The 20,826-nt window shown below is 37.3% G+C and overlaps 1 protein-coding gene across 2 annotated transcripts in view; it reads right to left on the bottom strand.

Moving 5' to 3' along the window:
* Positions 1 to 3,678: 3,678 nt before the first annotated feature.
* LOC111155376 (aspartyl/asparaginyl beta-hydroxylase-like) overlaps positions 3,679 to 20,826 on the bottom strand; it is a 58,038-nt gene continuing 40,890 nt past the window's right edge. Inside the window, exons 4-5 of one of the 2 annotated variants that reach the window (XM_022515525.1) lie at positions 6,795 to 6,836; positions 3,679 to 4,448 (exon numbers count right to left, since the gene is read on the bottom strand). In XM_022515525.1, the coding sequence (XP_022371233.1) occupies positions 4,087 to 4,448; positions 6,795 to 6,836 (404 nt within the window). In that variant the 3' untranslated portion in view covers positions 3,679 to 4,086. Of the gene's footprint in view, positions 4,449 to 6,794; positions 6,837 to 15,067; positions 16,111 to 20,826 lie in introns of those variants that run through there. The other variant, XM_022515524.1, reaches the window with a different exon arrangement.

Below are 20,826 nucleotides of genomic sequence, written 5' to 3'. Positions count from 1 at the left end.
TTACCAATGGAGAATTATTCCAGAAAAAGGAATAGTGGAGGACTGGGGAGAAAGGAACCAAAGCCAGGAGATGGAGCCTAAGTCACCAGACCCATTTCATAGAAAATGACACTACAGTTAAAACATTTAAAATTTAAAAAATCATACTTGTGTATTACTTTTATCTGTTTTTTAATGGAAATATATATAGATATATATAGAGAGGGTCCTTATCATCCAAATAATCATTACGAAAATGTCTGAAGGTACAGAGTTGTATGACTAAGCAGTTCATAACACTATAAAATATTTTCCATGATCTAAATACTTACAGACTGAATCCTCCCAGGTTTAACTCAGGCATTCATGCTGACAGATTTACGTCAATTTATCTAGCAAACTCTCCCTTATCATGAAATGTTGAGAAGACCACTTATATACAATGCAAATCACCCACAAAGTAAAACCAAAAATCTTGTTAAAAAAAAAAAAAGTAGTAATAAGATTTCTAAACGGTGATTACTAACGATGTTGGCAATAACCTTAAATACACACACAAACCCTTAACGAATGAAACAGACACTGTGCATCACAACAAATGAAGAGAAAAGGATGATATAGTTCTTCAAAAGAAGTCACCTAAATATTAAAGGATAAAAAGGATTCTTGGAAAAATTGCTAGGCTCCCAAATATTTTTATAAAACTGACCATCTTTATCTTTACAGTGACCTTGCCACTCATGTGAAACACTACCCTACAAAATTTAAGGAAACTTAGGCCAGTAATGTCATTTCTCAGAATCTGATGTATCATCTTATAATTGAAAAAAAAATTTTTGTTTGTGATATGGCAAACTTACTTTCTTAGCATTTCACTTTTTCTTTTCAGGATTTCTTCTTACTCCCAACTACTTTGTATTAGGAAATTTTTGTCCTTGTTTTTAGATGACTTTTTGCAAAAAGTAATAACCTCTCTGGTTTTAATTATCCTTAGATAACAATATGAAGCAGCAGAATATAGAAATAACTATGCTCCAAATTAAAAAGTGAGTAAAAGTCAGGATACAAGCACAGTTTTAAACCCATTAATCAGGAGCAAAGTTTCTCCCACACTCAGTTTTTAGTTGAATAGTAAGTGGCAACGCAGTTAGATGAAGTGTGACCTCAGCTTCAATAAATTCAGCCGAAGCCTTCATTTACTGAAGAAAGGGGAAAGAAAGAAAAAAGGAGGAAAGAAAATAAACCATTCCCAGTTCGTAAGAGCTCTTGAAATATATTTAAATGCTTTTAGTAGAGATGTACCAATTTAATTCTCAAGCTGATATTCAAAGGAAAACTATGACAGAAGTAAAATATTTCCAAGCGCTATAGCAAGCAATAGATAATGTGAATGTGCTACCGCTGATTAGGTTATTCTTAGATTTTTTCCCCCCTTCGTTTTCTTAAATTTAGCATTTATATACTTTATCCCACATCACTTTTATCTCTTAAAAATCAGTGTAGAAATTATTAGAATGCCCTTGGTAAATGCAAATATAATTATCAGCCCTCCTCCAAGAAAGAAAAGAAAAATCTGTAGAAAAGAATAACACTTAAAATTTGGTACATGAATTAGAAAATCAATCGATTTATCTTAGCAGCAAGATCTACCATCAGGATATGTTTTTAGGATGATGTAACTTTCATGTGTGTGGTGAGTATCTGTTTTGCTGCTTGTTCTGGTCAGTGCTCAGTTGGAGCCTCCCTCTTCTCCCCCCAGAAACCGTCTTCCCTGCAGGAAACATTTCCTACGGTTTTAGCGGGGCCCATTCCAACCCCCACCCAAAGCGTTGTGCACAGGAGACAGGCCGGGAAGACTAACCATCCCCAACTACAGGAAGGGTCACAAATGGTCACCAGGCCTACCCAGTCCTGCTGCAATTCTCTCAGAGACTTTTGGTCAGAGCCATTCCAGAAAATTGGCTCTTTGCACTAAATAGAAAGATCTGTCTGGGGCCTGTTGAGGGCCATCTTCTTCATCAAATGGTACCAACTCCAGATAGACTAAAAAGTCAAGGAAAAGCATCAGCAGAGCCAAGACTTGAGAAGTAGAAGAAACCCAGCTCTGATGACAGGTCTGGACTTGGATCTACCCACCCGAAGCCGTTGCTCCTGTATCTGCCAACCAAATAAGCCATAAAATTCCCTGTGTGGTTTCCAATGTTCTGGTAACCTATACAACAAAACCCTGACTAACTGACACACGAAACCCCAAGTGAACACGTGTTACAATTTCTTTGGGCCATAGTTTTTGAACAAGAAAATAATAGGATTGGATTAGCTAGATTGGGTATTATTCTCTAGGATTTCCCCCTTTCTGTAGAATTCTGTCAGATGGAATTTTTGTCAACTAAATGTGTAAGTGCTTGATTTTAAGCAGGAAGAGTGCCAGCCCATAAGAAAATGGCGCACAATACTTTTAGGAACATTGGCACTTAATGCTAATTCATTTCTGGTTTGAAATATCTTCAATTAGGCCAAATTGTCTGTTTTTAAGCTCTTCACAGAACAAGTTGAAGAATTATTATTTTTTAGGATTTATTTATTTGAGAGAAAGAGAGAGAGAGAGAGAGAGCGCACACACACAGTGAGGAGGGGAAGAGAGAGTGGGAGAAAGAATCCCAAGCAGACAACGCTGAGTGTGGAACTTGATGCGGGGCTCGGTCTCATGACCCTGGGATCATGACCTGAGCCGAAAACCAAGAGTTGGACACCTAACTGACCATGCCACCCTGGCGCCCCCAAAGAACTATTAAAAAATAAATAAATAAAAGCTTTGTGGCAACATTTTAGATTACAACAAATCAGGCGGCTCTTCTTCCATCCATAACTGAATCTCACCGGCAGTCACAATTAGAGATTTCAGACTTCACGCACAGAATGGCACAAACCATCTGTAGAAGTATATTCTTATTGAAATTGCATTTTATTAAATGTCTTCTGATTAAGTTCTGATCTCTAGTTAGATGTCGGATTTGAAGCTCCTTAGAAATGGTAAACCACGATACAATCAAATATGAAAAACAGATGCCACTCCCCCAAAATAACTGCAAACTGTGTGATATGAAGTGAAAGCATATCTTAATTTGAATTATTTAAAGTCTTGTTATTTCTCTTCTGAGTCTGTAAAAATATCATCAGTAAAGGTGTTCTAAAATTGTTCTTCTATATCAAACTGTTCCTTTTATTCATGACTGCATCCAGAGTTCTCAGAACAGTAGGCACTGCATGCACTGGGTGACAAAAGCAGGTGGGGAGGAGTGGCAGGAAGTAAAGCGAAGAGGGTGAGTAGCCAAGAGGCATGGAGGGATGAAGGAGGAGGTAACAGAGCCAATAAAAGATTGGGGAGGAGAGTCTCAAAAGGAGAAAAAGGGGAGGAGAAGGAAAAGGAGAATCCAGGGAAGAGCCTGAGGAAGGGGTCACCCCTGAGAGACTGGGGGGAAAGAGGCCCCCAAGGGGCTGCCATAGGAGCCTAAGGAGGGGGAGAGAGAGGATGGGGAAGAAGAGGGGAAGGGGAGAGGGGAAGGAAGAGGGGAAAGGGAAAGGGGGAAGGAGAGAGGGAGAAGGGCAGCTGAAGGGGAGAGAGAAGCAGGGAAGCGTGAAGGGAAAGGAGGGAAGAAGACAAAGGGTAAAGGGAGAAAGAAGAAAACCTCCCACCTACCTGACCATCTGTCACACCTGAAAGGCACTCCGCATATACACACTGTGGAAAATCTTAACATTCTTATTTAACTCCGATAGAAGTATTCAGTCGATTAAGAAGCTCATTACAATTCATATTATAGATATACATTTATCTGGATACATGATTAATAAATTAATAAAAACTGAAGCTATTACATCACATTTTTATTACATGGTTTTTACAAGCGTCGTCTTTGAAACTGAGAGGCATAAGACAGTGCATCTGAATTTCAAACAATTTACGTACGGAGCACCAATAGATACACCCAAGGGCTAGCTGACACATTGTCCCCAGCTGGAGCAGTACAAAATTTTTCTATGCCATTTAGCAGCAAATCACGATGAAGAACATTACCATTTCCTGCGATGACGATATTACAGCTTTCAGTTCTTCCTTTTCTGGTTATTCCCCTTGGAGGAGTGTGCATGTCTGCCAGAACTTTTCCCTTCCTTTGTGTCATCTTTATCTCTGGACGCCATTTTACTAGAAGTATCCTTTACATTTGTGGACTTTTTCCTACTTTCCTTGGCTTTAGCACTTTTGTCTAGGCCCACATTCTCCTTCTCTCTGTCCTTTTTCCCCTTAGGAGACTCTTTCCTGGATATATCTGCATCAGGAATTTTCTTATCCTTCCGGTCATCCTCCTTTTCCTTCTTCCCCTTTTTTCTCTCTTCGCTCTTACTCTCCTTCCTTGACTCAGGTTTCTCTTTTTCTTTCTTGAGCTCTTCTTTAGTGAGTTCTTTAACTTTCAGGTTTTCCAACCAAAGGAAAAAAAGTTTATTGAAAGCATCTCTTAATTCACAGGACAGTAATTTAGTGCTAAAGTATGGTCTTTATCTCTGCACACACATGAAATGGTCATTCAGAAAGTGACTTTCATCCCCTACTTTTAAATTAGCTAAAACCAGATACAAACCTCGACAAAGTGTCAGCTACCAAAGAAATGCCAGAAACTCGCCATCGTATTTTTCCAACTTGAAACAGGTTATGATTTATCTTAAAATAAGGCTAACATGCAATATTATGAAAATGAATCCATCCATAAATGTTACACAAAGTGTTAATAACTCACATTTCACAATCATAATGACATAATTAAAGGAATACTGGCAACATTAAAAAAATTTCCCCAGCTTATAAGCATCCATCCAAAGATAATTTTAAAACTTTCAGGTCTAACAAAAAATTATGTCCTTAAAATAACTTTGCTTACAAGCCTTGAAAACTAATATAATGCACAGATAAAAAGGTAAATACCATTCAATTTTCTTAGGTAAGGAAAAAAAAAACAATATCCACGGGCGTGAAATTTTAAATTCATCATCTGTAGTACTTCTAACGGACAAGTAGATATTCTTGTCTGCTTATAGCCAACATTATAAAATCAGTATTCCTTTAAGTATGTTTTCCAGTTAATTTATGTACAGCCACTCAAGCCAACATGTTGTCCATCCATGCTCATAGGCAGGGGAGTAATTAAATGGAATGTACAGCTAATTCTCAGACTCACGTGAGACCAATCCTGCTTTCAACCCGTTTTACATAAAGTTTAACAGAGCTGCTAGGAAAAGCTTTGAATTTCACCTTCTCGCTCTCTCATTAGGAAATCTAAAAGGAGCAAGGTATTTACTGCATTACATAGCATTTAAGCAGAAACAAAGAGAACAAAAGATTTCTTTAATAAAATGTGGAAGATGTTTATGCCCATCAGAATCGCTTAAAATTCACATAGCTCAAAATGTTATTCTATTCTTCCTGAAAATCTTACTAAGACCTTCTAAAAATACGGAACAGTCCTAAAGAAGCAACTGTCCGAACCCTCACCGACTTCAGTGCTGTTTGCAGAGACAGAGATCACGCGGTTGCCAGAGCGTTATGCAATGCTCTACAATCTGTTCTGCACAGCTTTTACAATACTAAATTTTTTTTTAAAGATTTTATTTATTTATTTGAGAGAGAATGAGTGAGAGAGAGCATGAGAGAGGAGAAGGTCAGAGGGAGAAGCAGACTCCCCAAGGAGCTGGGAGCCCGATGCCGGACTCGATCCTGGAAGTCCGGGATCATGACCTGAGCTGAAGGCAGTCGCTCAACCAACTGAGCCACCCAGGCGCCCTACAATACTAAATTTTTAATGTCTGATTTGCCTCTCCAGATCAAGAAGTATAAATTCTACTTAATCTTTGGGCATTTATCTCGTAATTAACGACATGAGAATAAAATGTAAAAACGGTTTCCTTCCTGGGAATTATTCAGATGGAACACCAAGTTAAAACATTAAAATCCCCTAACCTTAAGATTAAAATACAAATCACAAAGCCCTGCAAGTCACAGTCATAATGGTTTATCAAAAAACAAACTAAAAACCATATGCCAAGCACTTGAACACAAAAGAATATTACAAGTTGATAAAGAAAAACATGCACTTTTCCCATGCCCCTATCCCTAAAGGACATAAATACTGACATGTGAACAAGAAAAACCACAGGGATATAAAAAAACAATGCTGTAACAATAAGCTGTTAGCCTACATATGATGGTTGACAGGTACAGTAATTTTTAAAGAATTAAAATATCAAAACACAGCAAACTCTACACCAATGAAATGCAGTACTCCAGATTATAAATCTAAGTTTTCATTTCATTGATAACTACAAGTGCTCACACTGGCTTTTATCAGGCTCTAAGACAGAGGGTCACCAGAGCTTCTGAAGAAATGAAATCAATCAGTGAAGAATTCATCTTTTTTTCCACTAGTAATTAAAAAAATTCAAACTAAGGTTTTAGGTTAGACAGTATCAAGTTTAGATGTAAGTTTAGATATAGTATAATAGTATCATGATATCATTATATATTTCTAAAGACTGTTACAGAAGTTTTGATACCATAAAAAGGAAATTACTTAAAATTATTAGGCTTGAGGCAAGAAATTCTTTAAAGACATCTTGATGAAACTACTACAGGCCAAAGGTGCAGCCCAAATCAAAAAGCAATGTTTAGCATTAGTAGCTGCATTAACGTATCTAGAAAATATCATGCAGTTTCAAGCATTAAACTTGATCCACTCAACGCTAATTTGAAAAACAGAAAATACCTTTAGCCTTAGTTTTTCTCTTGGCTACCCCACCAGGTCCTTCTGTTGATATTTATAAGATGAAAATAGTTATAAACAGAAAATATTAAGGGAATTAAAAATGAAGTATTTTTTTAAATATAATAAATATCTATAGTTAAAATCAATGCCTCTATTAAATTAAGTTAAACTTACCATTTAAAAAGTACACTCCTTCAACACATAAATATCTATCGTTTATGTCATTTGAAACCTTACTTCCACTATAACAAAAAAATGCACTGTAATCAGCCTATGATTCAGTCAACTTCATGACTCACGGTAGACCTGAAAGAATCGTGGGCTTAGAAAAACCTAATTGCCACTGGAAATAGCATTTCCCGCTCAGCTGGGCCTGCACTGCCACTGGCCTTCTGCTTGCACAGATGATCAATTACAAGCACCACACATGAAAGGACCAGGGGACTTTACTCCCCTACTCACTTGTCACTGCCATCCAAAAAAATGATAGCATATTTTTATTTATTTATTTATTTGACAGAGACAGTGAGAGAGAGAGCGCGCGAGAGCAAACACAAGCAGGGGGAGCAGCAAAGGGAGAGGAAAAATCAGGTTCTTCACTGACCAGGGAGCCCAAAACAGGGCTCGATCCCAGGAGCCTGGGATCATGACCTGAGCTAAGGACATACACCCAACGACTGGGCCACCCATGCGCCCCAAGGATAGCATATTTTGATAGAATTTCAATCTCTACTGTTTGAAAAATCATTGCTTTTTTCCTCCACAGACTCAAACTTTCTTTATAAAAAGAAATTATACAAGCAAGTAAGAATTACACCGTCATGTAGGTATATGCTAAATTTTTTCATTCTTCATCTAAAAACGTTGCAGTAGGGGCTCCTGAGTGGCTCAGTCGGTTAAGCGTCTGCCTTCGACTCAGGTCATGATCCCAGGGTTCTGGGATAGAGCCCCACATGGGGCTCCTTGCTCGGCGGGAAGCCTGCTTCTCCTTCTGCCTCTGCTGCTCCCCCTGCTTGTGCTCTCTCTCTGTCGAATAAATAAGTAAAATCTTAAAACACACACACACACATAATAATTTATTTTAAAAAATAAAAACATTGCACTAGCTTGCTATTTCTTGTCCTGGCAAATAAGAGTTGTGATGGTGGGTTTAACCTCTAACACACGTCAATACCCTACACCTCACAGTACACTTTCATTCTAACCAGGCTGTATTCGGCATCCCAGTCAACTGATGTTCTCAGTTCTATCTCCTGATCACATAAACGCTATTTTATACTCATGTATCAGCAAACTTTCCAAGGTGGCATTCCAAGTTGCCAACCCACTTCCTAGGCTCTCAGAGTGGGAGGTGTGGTGATTACTGGTAACCTCCTGTGGGGGCAGTACCATCTGTCCCTCAGCAACAAATGGCGGCGGCGGTTGGACAAGAAAGCCCCAAAGCAGCACCCACTCTGTGTTTTACAAAACCCTAGTCACACCCCCAACTGTCATTATGAGGTGTTTTCACTCCCATTATATATTATTCAAATCATTCTCCATACCTCAAATCCTTCCTCTTTCTCTCTCCATTGCAATTTGTTTCCATCAAATGAGACAGTCCATTTGAGAATGGCAATTTATTTTGGTTGAAAATACCATTATCATCAGATGGTAGCTCTAGTTGTGAGCACAGCGTAACATGGAGAGTTATTCAAACACTGTGCTGTACATGTGAAACTAATGGGAATATTGTGTATCAACTATACTTCAATTTAAAAAAAAAGAAAAAGCATCATCATTATTGTGGAAAAAAGTATTAGTGTATGTTTTACTACTGACTCCATTTTAAAAAGAAATGTGAATTAACTATTTCATATGGCTATCTATACCTGTCCAATTACTCATATACATACAGAATAACGTGTGTGTGTGTGTGTGTGTGTGTGTGTGTGTGTGTAACAAATCATTTTTCACAAATAAAACTTGAATCTTTCCTAAGTGCTATTAAAAACAGATGCCACCTTATAATACTGACTGCCGTCTTGGACTACTCCCCACTAAATTTTATTTCAGAATAAAATACCAAACTTATTCTTGTAATACTAACTTTTAAATACATGGGCATATCCAATGTGCAAAAGAAACTAGCATAAAACATTAAAATGCTTGTTTGATGCTGTTCATGTCCCTCTCCTGACTCCTTCATGTTCTCTCAACGCATGCCCAGATTTTCCTGTTAAAAAGCAAAGTGGTAAGAATCAGACTACCTAACCACCAAACCCCACTGTCATGACAGTTGAAAGAACTATATTGATGAAATGGCTGGAGCTGGGATGCCTAGTGGCTCAGTCGGTTATGTATCTGCCTTCGGCTCAGGTCATGATCCCAGGGTCCTGGGACTGAGCCCCTCATGGTGCTCCTTGCTCAGTGGGGAGCCTGGTTCTCCCTCTTCCTGCTCTGCCTTCCGTTCCGCCTGCTTGTGCTCTCTCTTTGACAAATATATAAAATCTTTAAAAAAAAAAAAAGGCTAGAGTTAACTTTTGACATTAATAAAATATTAGGTTAGCATTAGCTAAGTGAAACAGGATAAAATAATGAGTGCTTTATTTAAAACTTTTCCAGTTTGTGTGCAATGCACTATACAAAATTCCAAAGCATCAACTTTAGTTCAAGTTGATGAACTTAAAGAATACAGTCAATAAGTTTTCAGTATTCTTGACATGATAAAGACACAGCTAATATTTAAATCACAAAGATCACATCCAGAAAGAAAGAAAGGGTACAGACAGGAGAGAAAGTACCAAGCCTAGCACCAAGAAAAAAGGAAATTAACAGAGGAGCGCCTACATAACAAGAAATGAGAGGAGAGTCAAGAAACACAGTATTCTTCAAGTCAAAAATGTAGTTTTAGGAAGGAAGTCAGGAACGAAGATTTAGGATGAAGACATGACTGAATTGTTAGTTATTAAATGTCCCATAAAGTTCTTCAGATTACAGTTTTACAAGCAGTAGAAGAAGTGGTCACATTACAATTGGACAACATTGGTGATAAAAGGGTGACCAAAAACCCAGAGTGCTAATAGGGGCCCCTGACTCTCTTCTTCTGAAGACAAAACTGATGATATGTGGAATTTCCCATGGTTCCTCGGGGGCAGAAAGGAATAAGGGTTTGCAAGATTTCACTGTGTCTGCATGTTTAGTGGCTAGAGGAAACAAAGGCATGGCCTACGGGAAACAGGAACAGAGCTAGCAAGAGAGGAGAACTTATAATGAGGCCAGAAGATGCAGGGGGAGATGCAGGTAAAGACTTAACTTGAGAAACCAGAAGACGCAACATCTGCAAAAATGATCAATGACAGGAAACAATGAAGAAAATTCTGAGAATAAAGAAATGCTGTAAAGTGTACCAAGAGGAAGACAATGGAACTGAAGCCAAAGATGACTATCTTGGTAAGCAGAGAGCAAAATATCTTTCCAGAAGAATAAAGTGACCCTGGAAGACGGAAGATCATGGGAAAGGTTTTGAACACATACTAAAAAGAATAACTCTGTCACTGCAGTGAGCCCCTTACACAGGCTCAGTTTGGGTAAATTTAGAATAGATCTTTTTCCATAAACGACGTGAAGCCCAATGGTGAAGGAGTTAGTGGTGATCCAGGATATAGAGGAAAATTTAAAAAAAAAAAAAAAAAAGTTGGGGACATTAGAGAAGAAGTGGCCCCAGAGAAAAACACAAGGCAAGTATGTAAGATTTTGCTTTTATATAATTTTATATAATCCCTAATTATAGACATAATTAAATTTGTAACTATGGTTGATGTGGACTCCCTTTACTGCCAAAAAATCAACAAGCAGGCCCTATTTTTCTCTCCCTACTACGATAGCCAATGCCCAGAGCCAAAAAAAAAAGGGGGGGATGGAATTTGTCAATCAATAAAATTCATGACAATATAATGTAACTCCTTAAAAATAGTTCCCAAATAGTATATAGAAAATTTTATTAATCAAAGCCTGAAAGGGAAACACTTTGGTATTCTGCAACTCATTGAGATGAAAGTTGTTTTTGTTGATAGAATACATTCCAACTGAAGGCAGTCATCAAAAAAGCATCAAGAAGTGGCTGCAGCCAAAGGGAATGGCAAAGAAGTAATCATCATGTTCTTTACCTCCTTTCGCCGTATGGTTACTCTGATGGTTTTTAAGGTAATCAATGTTAATAGCTCTGTTAGCTTTTTGAGAATTTTTTAACAGGAATTTAAAAAAAACAGGTCTTATGTTCTGCCCTTAAAATATGAGTTGCCTAAGAGTAATTAATGTTATTTTGGCAATGGCCTCAGAGCCACTATCCCACACACATTTTCAAGATGAAATGTTCTCAAGATGAAATTAAAATGCTGAATCATTAAGCCAATGGTTGGACCTGTGCAACGGACATAATTTTAGAGGACTGGCTCTGTTACAGAAACCCAAGTAGCTACTACAGGTTTCCCGAGAGCTGGCCATACACCTGGTTGGCTGGGTATCATCACTTAGTACTCTGGTCACTTCCATCACAACCACAGTCCCTGGTGAGACCTGTGAGTCACCCTGAGCTTCAGTTTCTCATCTTCCTCCTTCCCATACTGAACCATCACAATTTATTTCAACACTGACTACAGATAGCAAAAATAACAATTATAATAACGATAAAAAGAAAGGTCCCAAATGCCTCAGTAACAGTTCTCTGCTCTAGGCAGACTGTTGCTCTAGAATGTTTGGCTAAAAGGCATGCCAGTGCACTAATTACATCAATTTCCTTTTTATCTTTAAATAGAGGTGTAACAATATTATCACAGACATTTTTGAAAAAAGAAAGCTACAAACCTTCTAATATTCTACAATAAGTGGGGAAGGGAAGATTGGAACATAAGAGAAGGGAATGACTCCAAGTTTAGGAAGGGATGACATCCAGAGACCGGAAGTTTGCATGAAGAAGCAGACTCAAATAGGAAGATAAAAGACCCTGGAAAGCTCACCAGAAAGCTCATCAAAAGACATCAGTTAGCATAGGTCAGTTTCCCATATGAAATTCAAAATGTCATTTCTCTTGGGGAAAAAAAGGTCCAATAATTTTTTCACTTATTTAAGTTGGTTTAAAAAATAAAACCATCCATGTTTTCTTAGACAATGGGTAACTTCTGAGGTTATCACTCCTCAAGACTAATAACCCCAGCAAATATTTAATAAATATTCTATGTTGGACTCAGGTTTCAAGAGGGATTCAAATGAAGCCTAAGACTTGGTTCCTAACTTCAGGACCTCACAGTCTAGTTAATATCTACTCCCATGTATTACACTTGGTTACATAAGGATCAATAAATATCAGAAGCAGACAATTTGGCATACAATTCTGTCAATCAACTTGTGCTAACAGAGTCTGAGTCAGTGAATTTCATGAAAACTCTCCAAATAATGCATTGTAATCAAAGAAAATTCCACAGCCCAAATCACAGAAAACTACTTATTTTGTAGACCGGGATCTTATTTAGAAAAGATCATGGGGGCGCCTGGGTGGCTCAGTGGGTTAAAGCCTCTGCCTTCAGCTCAGGTCATGATCTCAGGGTCTTGGGATCGAGCCCCGCATCGGGCTCTTGTACAGCAGGGAGCCTGCTTCCCTCTCTCTCTCAGCCTGCCTCTCTGCCTACTTGTGATCTGTCTGTCAAATAAATAAATAAAATCTTTAAAAAAAAAAAGAAAAAAGAAAAGATCATGATACCAATTACCAAAAGGTGTTATCTACCAAGGAATCAATCAAATTAAGAATAGTTGCCTATGCCTACAGTTGCTTTTGAGAATTCCCCAAAGCTTTGTCAGGGTACACAGCAACGTTTTATTCAGTGTAGCTAACTGTAAATAGAAAGAAACCAGAATTCAAGCAGAAAAGTTGTCTCACATGTCCGGATACAGCTCTACGAGACAGGTAGGTAATTCCCAGAAGAATCGAGTACAAGATGAAAAGGCAGGATCACCCAGCATTCCATTATGCCCGAAGCATTGCCGTGATTCTCCCAAACAGCAAGCTGGCGGCGAGGCCTCAGGGATTCAATACGACCAGCACCCAGAAGACGGCTCTCCAACTGACTCCTACCCCACCACTCCTGTCTCGGAGAAAATCAGGCCTGAAGGAAGCTACAGTGCAGAAAAGAAATCCCCAGAGTGCCACTTTCTTGTTTTTGAGCCAAACTTCAGAGAACACAACCGGACACATGGCAATGGGTCTCAAGAAACAAGCGGGCCAGGTCTGAGGAGGCAAGATGACATCTGTATAGAGAGTTCATGCTGCCAAGTTCTGGGTGTTTTAAGTTAGAAAAGCAGAGTAAATGTGATACAACTCAAAACTCCATTCAACTACAAATCAATACTCAAATGTACAGAATTTTGCCTTTCTAATAAGCTTAAAAGGCAAAAGGCTAGGGAAATATTTATACTATGAAATGAAAATGATACAATAAATCCTTTGAAAAATTAAAAATCATAAAGATACAATAAATAAAATTTAAGCAAAGTAATTTTGATCAGCTTCAAAATACTCTACACTAGTTTTGCAAACAGCTTTATTTTTTTTCTCACAAAAATAAGTCTTTGCTACAAGTTGAAGGAAGTCACAGAAGTCAGGGGTTCACCAGCTCCCTAGGTTTTGCTTTCCTCAGAGACTTTTCAACAAGGCTGACTAGTGGGGGGTACTAGATAAAGAGAAAATTATGTCTTCATGTCCTTATTTTTCACTTACAAAAATAAAGCATAATTAATTTCTGTACATAAAACGTGCATTAGTATCATTATCATGACAAAAAAAAAAGAGCCCGATGAGAAATTAATGACTGCAAACATCTGAACGTGCAAATTTAGTTCATTACTTCTCAAACTCATCACAAATCTTCTCCAGTTAGTAGTAATGAAGCACAGAAAAACAAGACTGCTTTAAAAGATACATCTCAGACACTTGGAGCTTTCCTGATGATAACCACCTCATTCAGTGATCTCAAAAAGGCTATGTGAATTTCACTGAGTGAGGCCCAAAACTTTTTTTAAATTAAACCTAATGAAAGTTGATATTTCACAGTACTCTGGCTCAGAGTGGAAGACACAATCAATATGCACAAAGACTGCATAAACTCTGAAAAAGAACATTACTAAAATCATACTTTTGTGTTCCAGGATATTAATATTTCAAAATCTGAAGCTTTTCACTGTCAGAAACATGAACAGAATGAAACATACTCCCTGAGTAATCAGGGAAAGACAAACTAGAGTTTTACTAGCCATATAACTGTCTAATGTACAACGTGTGCAAAAGTAGCTTTAAAATAATGCTTTTTAAGATGAGCAAGTTGCAGTTTCTTCTGACACATGTAAGTGGTGAGCAAAAGGGGAAACAAGGGGGAAACGGATGTGTTTCCCCTGTTCTCATTTGATACTTTAAACTCTCTGGCTATGGCTGAGTTGCGATATATACTTACAAATAGCTGGGGGCGCCTGGTGGCTCAGTGGGTTAAGCCTCTGCCTTTGGCTCAGATCATGATTCCAGGGTCCGGGGATCGAAGCCCACATTGGGCTCTCTGCTCAGCAGGGAGCCTGCTTCCTCCTCTCTCTGCCTGCCTCTTTGCTTACTTGTGATCTCGGTCAAATAAACAGAAATAGCTGGATAGCCTAGGATCCTGATTGCCAACAGAGAAACTAAATTTGTCATGTTCCCTTCTGAAAAAAATGGGTGACTTCTCCACTTACTGAAAGCAACTTGGTTACATATTAAAACGCAAGGAATGAATATTCGAAAAGGAAAAATTACTAGAGTTAAGTACATAAAATGTTCAAAAATAGAAATATATTCAAATTTTAAGCTCAATGAGGAATCAAAGCCAAGTTAAATTTCCTAGAGGCTCAGAGATTTAAAAACACAAAACTGAACTCCCTAAAACGGTAGCAGAAACTAGAGGTCCTAATAGCTTTCAAGCGGTAAGGAAACAGATGAAATCTCATTTTATGAATGCATGTTATATAAGGTTAACATAATTCCTTTTGCTATTACTGAAGCAAACTCATTTTAAATGAACTGATTCAAAAATGTTTTTTAAGGTCTTCAAATGGCAAAAAATTTATTCTCCTGAAAAGAATTACCACTTTAGTAAATCTATAAATCTAAATACCATTGTTCTACCTAAGCCAAAGGTGACAGCCACTTAATAAGGAAATACATGGAAAAAAATGAAAAAAGACTTATTTAGGATGAATAATTTTAATATGTACAGCATTATTTAAGATACATATTCACATTTTCCCTCTTGTGTAATATGCCTGCTTAAAAAAAATACAAATTACTTTCTCTGGATGTATATTTGGAAATAAAATTAAAAATAAATTTTGCTTTCATAGACAAATATTCAGACCTACTACCATCTGAATACAGTAGTTTCACTACCCTAAGGCAAAAACATGGGGTTATTTTCAAATTATTTTAAAAGCACCATTAGTACAGAATTTTACACTGAAATTTGTATTAACCTATCTGACAAATCAGTTAACCTAAACAGATTACAATAAAAAATGTCAGCGTGTTAAAGAACCATCACTTTACACATCAGTCATCTTAAAGATCAACAGAGAATCATTTAATTTATGAATCATGCTGGAAACATTTTTATAATCAAGTCCATTATAATCATCTCAATTAATAGTGTGTTAGAAAGACAAGCATCAAGGGTTAATCACAAAACAATTTACTATGAAGTTTCTAAATTTAGTGCTGTGAATACAACATAAGTTGAAACAAAACAATACAGAAACCAATTATACCACCAAGAATATCATTCTCAATGCACTTTGCAGACTACTACAAGAATGAGGAATGCCACCTTCTTCACTAGAAGTGGGGGAGCCAAGCAAGGAACTAGCTAGGAGCTGGACTGGGGAGAAAGATCACATGGTTGCCTTATACGGTTTGATCACAGCTGCCCCACTGCTCGTGAAGCCCTGGGTGAGCAAAGGAAAGAAAGAAACAGAACACTGCTGCAGGTTTTCATAAGCCAATGACTTCAGTCCCTGAATCAAAGTTACTGGTTATGTAAATCCAAAATGACACAAGTCTTGCCCTGAACCCCTTCGTTCTGTGACGTACCATCAACACCATCTGCGGTTTCGCTTTCTTCTTCTTCTTCTTCTAGCATTTCAAAGGGAGTCATTATATCATAGAGAAATGAGAGGAAACCATAAAACCAATCTGAACTTTCCTCTGCTAAAATATTAAGGACTTCCTCAAGAGAATCAATATTTTCATTACTGCCATCTTTGGTCAGGCCTACATAAGAATAAAGGAAGAGAGAAAGAGAAAATAAGGAGAGCAGTTAGGTGGAAAAAAGAAGTTGAGGAAGAGTGATCTCAAAAAGGACGTGCATCATGGTCACAGACGTTAACAGAAAAGGTAACTTCGGAAAACAAAGAAACTGATTAAGATCCACACCTTACAATCAACTCTCAATCATGTACTGCAGGAAAGGCACTATTCAACCAGTCACTGCCACTCCTATGAGCCCCTAGCTAGGTTTGCCTTTCCCTCATTAGAGAATCTACAGCCCCAAACACAAAACTATTAGCCAAAATCAACTGATTAATTTCAATGGGAAGAATGAATAAAAGTAATATGAGGGTAAAAAGATCCTTCTGGACAGCCTCCATGTTTGCTGATTTACCAACCAGATATTATCGAGAGTTGATTATACAAGCATTTACATATATCAATAAATATTCATTGAAGAAAATAAAAAGGTTCATTTCCTCACACTTTTTCCCTTCAGATATAGAGTTTACTTAAGAAACTCTGGGACTAATATGACTAGCAAGATTATTGTTTATAGCATTCACAGATGGATATAAATTTATTCAAATTATGTCAGATAATCAAATGTTCCCACTACCAAATGTTAGCCTTCCAGTGCTCTGGCTACTTACTCATGGTCCTATAATTCTGACCAGTAAGAGTCAGCTATTAGCTACTACTCACTCTGCTAACCAATATTAAATTTGACCAAGGCTCCAGCCAGTCATCTGCAACAGGAATATTTAAAGCTCTCTTCCCATAAGCCCAAGAAATTAGCTTCGACTAAAAAGATCCATGACTCCTGTTGTTTTTTTAAATATTATTCCCAAAATGGGCCACCACGATGTAAAGAAAACAAAGTATATATTGGTTTTATCTTTTTTTTTTTCCTGTTTAGAACTGGCTTTGGGTAAGAAACATCTCTCAGCCCAGTAAATATAAAAATCTACCAATACAGCCAAGCCCTATATAACAAGACCTGTAATTCTGAAAGAGAAAAAACACAGGGTAGAAAGTTCTGCCTGTAAGAAATGTGAACATGACTTGAGAGCTTTCCTGATGATAACCACCTCATTCAGTAGGCTGGGCTTTGGCAACTCAACATTTCTCCATGTAGCATAAGAGCCAGGAATCAAGATTGGCAGGTAAGGTACAACAGTAAGACAGCTAGCATAAATATTAAAGTATACAGTGTTTTTTCCCCACTTCAGTGCACAGAAGAACTACACCATATCTTTGTTCAAGTATGGGGGTCGGGGGAGAAAACAAACTCCAGTTAGTATTTTTGGTATTTAAATTACTTGTTGACACAACTGGAATATTTTTTCACTGAATTTAACGGCTGACAAGTACTATGAACAGAGGAGATCTGGGGGCGCCTGGGTGGCTCAGTGGGTCAAAGCCTCTGCTTTCGGCTCAGGTCATGATCCCAGGGTCCTGGGATCGAGCCCTACAACGGGCTCTCTGCTCAGCAGGGAATCTGCTTCCCTTCCTCTCTCTCTGCCTGCCTCTCTGCCTACTTGTGATCTCTGTCTGTCAAATAAATAAATAAAATCTTTAAAATAAATAAATAAATAAAAATAAAAACAGAGGAGATCTGTATTCCCACTGAAATCTCTGTGGGAATAACATTCTTTCTACTTCCTGCCTTAAAACATTATATATAACTGGGGTGCCTGGGTGGCTCAGTGGGTTAAGCCTCTGCCTTCGGCTCAGGTCCTGATCCCAGGGTCCTGGGATAGAGCCCCACATCAGGCTCTCTGCTCAGCAGGGAGCCTGCTTCCCCCTCTCCCTCTGCCTGCCTCTCTGCCTACTTGTGATCTCTCTCTATCAAATAAATAAATAAAATCTTAAAAAAAAAAACCACACACACAACACTATAGCTGTATATTTATAATAAACATGCTTATTTTTTCTCTATTTTCAAATATTAGTACTTCTAAGTATCAAATATAAAACTTTACCAGCCTTCAGTATGACAAGCTGAAGGAGTCAACAAATATGCAAAAGTACCTGAACAATGCAACCTTCCTGTGGTTCTTAAGACAGAAATACTACCAAATACCAAAGAGAAAAAGGAGTTACCCTGGGTATGTAATTCCTTAGTCTCTAAGAGCAGGCCTGACCCCAAGGGCAGGGCGTGAGCATCTCTGAGTGGACAAGATCCAGTTCACTTATGCATCTGTCTGGTCTACAAATGCTTACCAAGGTTCTAGGAATTGTTGACAGGCTTCCCTTTTGTTCTCCAGCCACACCTGATATGGGGCCAGCAAGGTGCTAGTCACGGACAAAAGGACAATCATGCAATCCTTGGATGGCATTACTCGAAAAGGATGTTACTCTTAGCAACTGGTACCTGGACCATTTTCCTGTTGATTTTATTTGGGAAACAAGTTTTCAAAGAATACAATTTCCAACAATGTAGTTTTCAATAACCCAAAGTGATATCAGAGATAATTTATTCTAAATAATTTGACCACAAAAGTAGGAAGCTATGTAAACTAGGAAAGGTTTAGAATATTTTCAAAGTATATCATAAGGGCCATGGCCAGAAACAATGAAATAAAATTAATGATGGCTGTTCAGAATATCTTGATTTACTCACACATATTTCATTCTCTTGGTATTTCAAAAGAAAAGCCAAATCTTAAAATATGAAATATAAATATGAATGTGTACACTTCCTCAAATTGATAAGATTTAGATTATGCAAATTTAAGAATGAGAAGGAAATACTCATGAAAGAAATGTCGAACATAGTAAAGCTCAGCATATTTCAACTGTTACTACAAGCTCAGCTATTTCAACAGTTACTACAAGCTCTCCCCTAATCTCTAGCTTCCTACCTGAATCTGCCCTTTGGTTTCCTGGTGCCTTAATCCAAAGCCCTTACACCTCTGAGCTGCCTCTCCAATGAGAATGCACCGAGGAAGCCTGGCTTCTTTTTGGGTACACACTCACTGAATTTGCTTCCGCATAACCTCTCCCTGAACATACAGAGCCGATTAATGTCTCTGTACTCTAAGAATTTCACCAGGCTCTCTTTGCAAACTCCTGCGAGTAACAGAGGCACAACTAAGCTACAATAACCTCACAAAACTAGGCAAGACCTTTGTCATAAAATTCAATTCCAGGCAAGCTTGTATTTCATGCAGAGAACTCAATTATTACAGAAATAAGATCAGAGGACTTAAGTGAGCCTGACAGCTCACCTTTGGTTTGTTCCAGCTAACTGTGAAGCCACAAGCTAACTATGAATTAGTACCTTTATATGATAAAATATGATAAAATCATTTACTTTAGCCTTCGTGCATTTAATAGTCAAATTACCAAAATGAACTCTGAGATTCACCAAATTTGGTTCTCACTCCAAATATATAATTCTTGCAAAAGGAAAAAGTTATGATTTGCCCGTACCAAATCATGTCTACTGCAAATGGCAATGTTCGAAGTTACAATTAATTAACCTTTTAAGCAACCTTAATGGTTGCTTAAAAACCTTATAGGAAATAAACTCTTATAATCTATTAAAATATTAAAAATCAAGTTACTAATTTTTCTATAGAAAAATTAGTGGTCTATAGAAGAAATAACATTTCAATTTTTAATAGTTGATATTTCCTGACAGACCACACAGCTGATTTTAAGCCAAAAAAAAAAGAAAGAAAAGAAAAACAACAAAATATAGCAGATGAGAATATTATTTCTAAAAGTGAAGAAACATGGCCCATATGAAGTTATCTTCAAAATGAACAAGGTTCACTATTCAGAATTCATCATTGAAAGCAAAGTAGTAAGTGGAATAATAAACCACTTATAGGCAAGCAAATTAGCATCATTCTGATAGGTTAAATTCTATATATCTTACTTCTTTTTCATGTCTAGGATTATAGTCTTCTGAGGATTTACTATATCCAAAGAAAAATTTAGATATGTAATGACAAAATTACATAAAAAATTCCATTAAGATTAAGACAGGAAAAAAAAAATTTCATTGAGAGTAAGCTTCCACTGTTAAGTAGCAAACATAATTCCCACTGAGAAGTAATAAGAAAACATAAACTAAGGTCAAAATTGAGAAGCTAAATTACATTTAATCACAACTAAAACCCTTTTTTCCATATTTAAAACTTACTATTTGTAAGGAGGTTAAGATTAATCTACCAAAAATTGTTTCATTGGTTATAGATGTGATACCCTCTCATTTTTTTCATATCCATAAAATAAACACAAAATTGTGGGTCCAAGTTGAATTTCTCTGCACCATTACTCTGGTAAGCATGGTATATAGTACCATGATGTATTTGTTATTTTTCTAAATACTTTAGTATATAAGATTTTAATACATGTAACACTACTATATTAATAGTATACATGTAACATAGCATACATGTAACACTACTATACTAATACTAATACTATACTAATATACTAATATACACTTCTTTACTAATAGTAAAGAAAAGGAAGTGATGCTCTTTAACAAGCAGAAACACACATCTCACCAGGCCAGATTACATAAAGCTTGCATATTAAAATCAGCATCATCCCTTCTAGGAAGGCAGCATTTTAAAACAAATGAGGGAATATCACATGTTGATACATTACACAAAATATCTCAATGATAAAGATAGGTAATTCTGGTGGTAGAAAGAGAAGGGCTCAAGATTTCTAAAACAATGAAACCCGGCCAAAAAA

The sequence above is a fragment of the Enhydra lutris genome, unplaced genomic scaffold (genome assembly GCF_002288905.1).
Source record: "Enhydra lutris kenyoni isolate GAN:26980312 unplaced genomic scaffold, ASM228890v2 scaffoldscaffold41, whole genome shotgun sequence".
NCBI classification, from domain to species: Eukaryota; Metazoa; Chordata; class Mammalia; order Carnivora; family Mustelidae; genus Enhydra; species Enhydra lutris.
The sequence above is the reverse complement of the archived record's forward strand: the minus strand, read 5'-3'. Positions and strand labels throughout refer to the sequence as shown.